General features: G+C 66.2%; 1 protein-coding gene and 1 long non-coding RNA gene across 5 annotated transcripts in view; one reads left to right on the forward strand and one right to left on the reverse strand.

The window, feature by feature from the left end:
* The first annotated feature begins 1 nt into the window (after window position 1).
* Window positions 2-327, forward strand: LOC107184473. The gene is made up of 2 exons (XR_001515322.1): window positions 2-47; window positions 118-327. It is a non-coding gene; the product is annotated as an uncharacterized LOC107184473 (long non-coding RNA).
* Window positions 328-731: 404 nt separating this feature from the next.
* Window positions 732-3,705, reverse strand: part of LOC102763342 (cyclin-dependent kinase 11B) — a 12,907-nt gene continuing 9,933 nt past the window's right edge. For all 4 annotated transcript variants that reach the window (XM_006772532.2, XM_006772531.2, XM_006772533.2 and 1 more), the window contains 9 exons: window positions 3,372-3,462; window positions 2,629-2,750; window positions 2,350-2,455; window positions 2,010-2,131; window positions 1,810-1,917; window positions 1,616-1,732; window positions 1,380-1,528; window positions 1,120-1,309; window positions 732-1,027 (listed from right to left, as the gene is read on the reverse strand). In XM_006772532.2, coding sequence (XP_006772595.1) covers window positions 935-1,027; window positions 1,120-1,309; window positions 1,380-1,528; window positions 1,616-1,732; window positions 1,810-1,917; window positions 2,010-2,131; window positions 2,350-2,455; window positions 2,629-2,750; window positions 3,372-3,462 — 1,098 coding nt within the window. In that variant the 3' untranslated portion in view covers window positions 732-934. The remainder of the gene's footprint in view (window positions 1,028-1,119; window positions 1,310-1,379; window positions 1,529-1,615; window positions 1,733-1,809; window positions 1,918-2,009; window positions 2,132-2,349; window positions 2,456-2,628; window positions 2,751-3,371; window positions 3,463-3,705) is intronic.

The following is a 3,705-nucleotide window of genomic DNA, read 5'->3' on the forward strand; positions in this document are numbered from 1 at the left end:
CCCTTCCGCTGCGGCCAGAAGATCCTGCACAAGAAAGGCAAAGTGCAGTGAGTGACCCGGCCGGGGCGAGGGGCGGCGGGCTGGGGTCCCCCCACTCAGGCTCCCTGCCCCCCGCAGCTGGTACAAGGACCAGGAGCCGCTGGAGTCCTCCTACCCCGGGTACCTGGCGCTGGGCGAGGCGCACCTGAGCATCATCGCCAACGCCATCAACGAGGGCACCTACACCTGCGTGGTGCGCCGGCGGCAGCGCGTGCTCACTACCTACTCCTGGCGCGTGCGCGTGCGCCCCTGAGCTCCGGCGCTGATAAAGGTTTTCTCTCTGACGTCTCCACGCCCTTTCTTGGGGTGGGGGTGGGGCCCTCTAGACCGGGCCCCTTAGGAGCTGGGGTGCCTGGGGCCAGGCCGTCCCGACAGAGCAGGAGCTGGAGGCAGGGAGAGGCCCGCCCACGTGGGGCCAGGGCCGGCGCAGGGCCAGACACAGCAGCGCTCCCTCCATCATTTCCCCGCATCTTAGAAGGGGCGACCACCTCGTAGGCAATTCTGCGTGCCCAGCTGTGGGCGCTGGGCTACGGTGCCCGCTGAGGGCAGGAGGCGCCCACGCAGCGGCCTCAAGATTAGAGAGACTGAAATCACAGCCAGGATCTGACTGCGTGCGCGTGTGGCTGTGCCCTCTGCACTGGCTTCCCCACCTCATGTGGCAAGTGTGAGAAATCTGAAAAAAGAGCCTTTTCTTCCAGAAGAAATAAGATTTAATTCTACAGATTTACAAGCTGACAAACGGAACATGGAAAATGGGGCCGGCAGTTCGACTCGAGGCCACGTCACCGCAGCCCAGGCCGCAGCCGCCTGTCCTCGGGGCAGGACGCGGGTCTGGCCCACAGGCTGTCGCCGCTCCTGCCCCTGGTCCCGCTGTTTCTGGGGTCCACTCTAAACCTCAGAACTTGAGGCTGAAGCCAGGGCCTGTGGCTGAGGCCCCCTGGTTGGTGGTGGTGAGGTGGAAGCCGGTCTCCTTCAGGTCGTCGTCACCCTGGGGAGCAAGCGGCACCGTGGGGCCCTGGCCAGGCCAGCTAATCCCAGGGACACCCCTCACACCGTCCCCCCTGCCTGCCCGCCCCTCACCAGCTGGCTGTAGCCGAGGCCTCCCTCGGGGGGTCTCGGGCTGGTGCCACGCTTCACCCTCTGCTGTTCGCTCTTGGCGGGCCATGTGGGGAACATCGAGGGGTCGATGGGGAGGGGGGTCTCGCGAAAATACTCGTGCTTGAGGCCGTCCTCTGCGCTGACCCTCCGCCCAGGGAAGTAGGTCAGGAACCTGGGAGAACAAGGCGCTTGGAGCCCTGGGAGGCTGGGAAGGCGCCCACCCCCCGCCCACAGTGGCTCACTTGTTCATGAGGTCGAAGCCCTGGTCGGAGAGCAGTGCCCCGAAGCGCTTGCGCAGGTTGTTGTAGGGGTACTCGGTGAAGGTCATCTTCTTCACGGCTGGCAGCTCGTTGTAGCCGGGCCAGATCTTCTCACTGGGCGTCCCCAGGTCCTGAGAAAGGGGCGTCTCAAAACAGCCACGCCCAGCAGTGACCCCCAGCCAGACCCTGATCCCCCCACCCATGGTGCCCTGACCCACCTTAAACACTTTGTTGATCTGATCAATCTCTGACTTCCCGGGGAACAGTGGCTTCTGCGTCAGCAGCTCCCCAAAGATGCAGCCCACGGACCACATGTCCACGGCCGTGGAATACTCCTGGGGACAGGGGCACACTCAGGGGCCAGCGGGACAGAGCGCAGGGTGGGGCAGGCCCCACCCAGCCCAGCACGTACCTTGGCCCCCAGCAGCAGCTCCGGGGCGCGGTACCACAAGGTCACGACGACAGGGGTGTAGGCCTTCAGAGGGGACCCGTACTCCCGCGCCAGCCCAAAGTCCCCCACCTGCAAGGACAGTGGGGCCGGGAGTGGGTGCCGGGCCGGGCTCACCGGGGGCCGGGCTCACCGGGGCCGCACTCACCGGGGGTCGCGCTCACCTTGAGGATGCCGGCGTGGCTCAGCAGCAGGTTGGAGGTCTTGAGGTCGCGGTGCAGGATCCAGTTGTCATGCAGGTGCTTCACTCCACACAGCAGCTGGATCATCAGCGTCTTCACCTCCCCTGGGGCAAGGGGCACGGTGCTCTCACCCCGAGACGCACAGCCCCGCGTGGCCTCCCATGCACTCACACGCACTCACACAGGCGCACGCACTCACACGGGCACACGCACTCACGCGAGCACACGCACTCACGCGGGCACACGCACTCACATGCGGGCACACGCACTCACATGCACGCAGGGGTCCTATGGGGACAGGCTGCAGCCCCGCCCGGCTCACCTGGCAGGAACGGCTGCTTCATGGTCTCCATCAGGCTCTTGAGGTCATGCTCCACGTAGTTCATCACAATGTAAATCTTGTCCATGTTGCTGCCCACGACAATCTCCTAGGAAACGAGACCAGGCTGTGGTCCCCGCGCCCCTGGCCTCGCCTGTGCCCTGACCACCAGCCGCCCCAGAAGCTGAATCTGAGCAGGCAGCGGGCGGGAGCTGGGACCGAGTGAGGACTGGGAAGGGCCTGACACGGCGAGGCCGGGCCTCTCCCGCGCAGGCCGCCTACCCGGACGGTCACGATGTTGGGGTGCTGCGCCTTGAGGATGGTGTTGATCTCCCTCAGCGACGTGATCGGGAAGCCCTCCTTCTCCTTCTCCATCTTCAGCCGCTTCAGAGCCACAATCTCGTCTGGAAACGGGGCCGAGACGGCGCTGACCCTCCCCGCGGGCGTCGGCCAGGACTCGGGTGCCCTGGCGGGGAGCTCACACGTGCCAGCGCCAGGAAGCCCCAGCGTGTCCACGCGGACACGAGCCCATTCGCACCAGCCTCCTTGGCACCTGCTGTGACCCCCCCTCAAGCCTCCAGCAGGGACTCGGCTCAGACCCCACTCTGCCCTTCCGAGACCCGGCCCAGACTGGGGCGCTGGACGCCCACCCGTTAGGGGCCGTCCCTCCAGGCTAGGTCCACCCGCCCTGCTGTCGCAACCAAACAGGAGTCTCCTGGCCAGGCTGCCTCGGCCTCTGGAGGTACCAGGGGTTCAGCTGCTCTGAGTGTCACCCCTGAGTCATGCCCAGGTGCAGGCTGGGCAAGGCCAGACCCCTGCCAACACCAGGGGGGATTCCCAGGATCGCGGGGACTGTGTACCTGAAGGGCCAGGGCTCAGATCCCAGCTCCCTGCACGTGGCCCGGCCTCCCTCAGAGCAGCATGGAGGCCACTTGGGGATGTGTAGAGCGCGACCACAGACCCTCCTCAGGCAACCCCACCCCTGCCCGTCTCCGTCCCCCTGGGGGCCACGCGAGCCCACCCACCTGTCTTCTTGTCCTTCGCTCGGTACACCACCCCATAGGTGCCCTCCTCAATCCTGTTCAGGCACTGGAACTCCTCCACACTGCGGCAGCCCTGCAGGAGGCGCTGGCGTGAGGAGTGGCAGCCGCTGCCGCACAGACACCTACACCTCGGGGGAGGGGGGAGGAGCAGTTCCCTCCTTCCCTTTTCTTCAGTGAGCGCAGGCCCCACGTTGTGACACAACCCAGAGCCGGTCCCAGGTGGACAAGAGCTGGTGCCAGGCGGACAAGAGCCGGTCCCAGGCGGAAAAGAGCCGGTCCCAGGCCTTCCTTCCCAGCCCCCGGCCTGCCCTGCGAC

This window comes from Myotis davidii, unplaced genomic scaffold, assembly GCF_000327345.1.
Source record: "Myotis davidii unplaced genomic scaffold, ASM32734v1 scaffold586, whole genome shotgun sequence".
Classification (NCBI taxonomy): Eukaryota; Metazoa; Chordata; class Mammalia; order Chiroptera; family Vespertilionidae; genus Myotis; species Myotis davidii.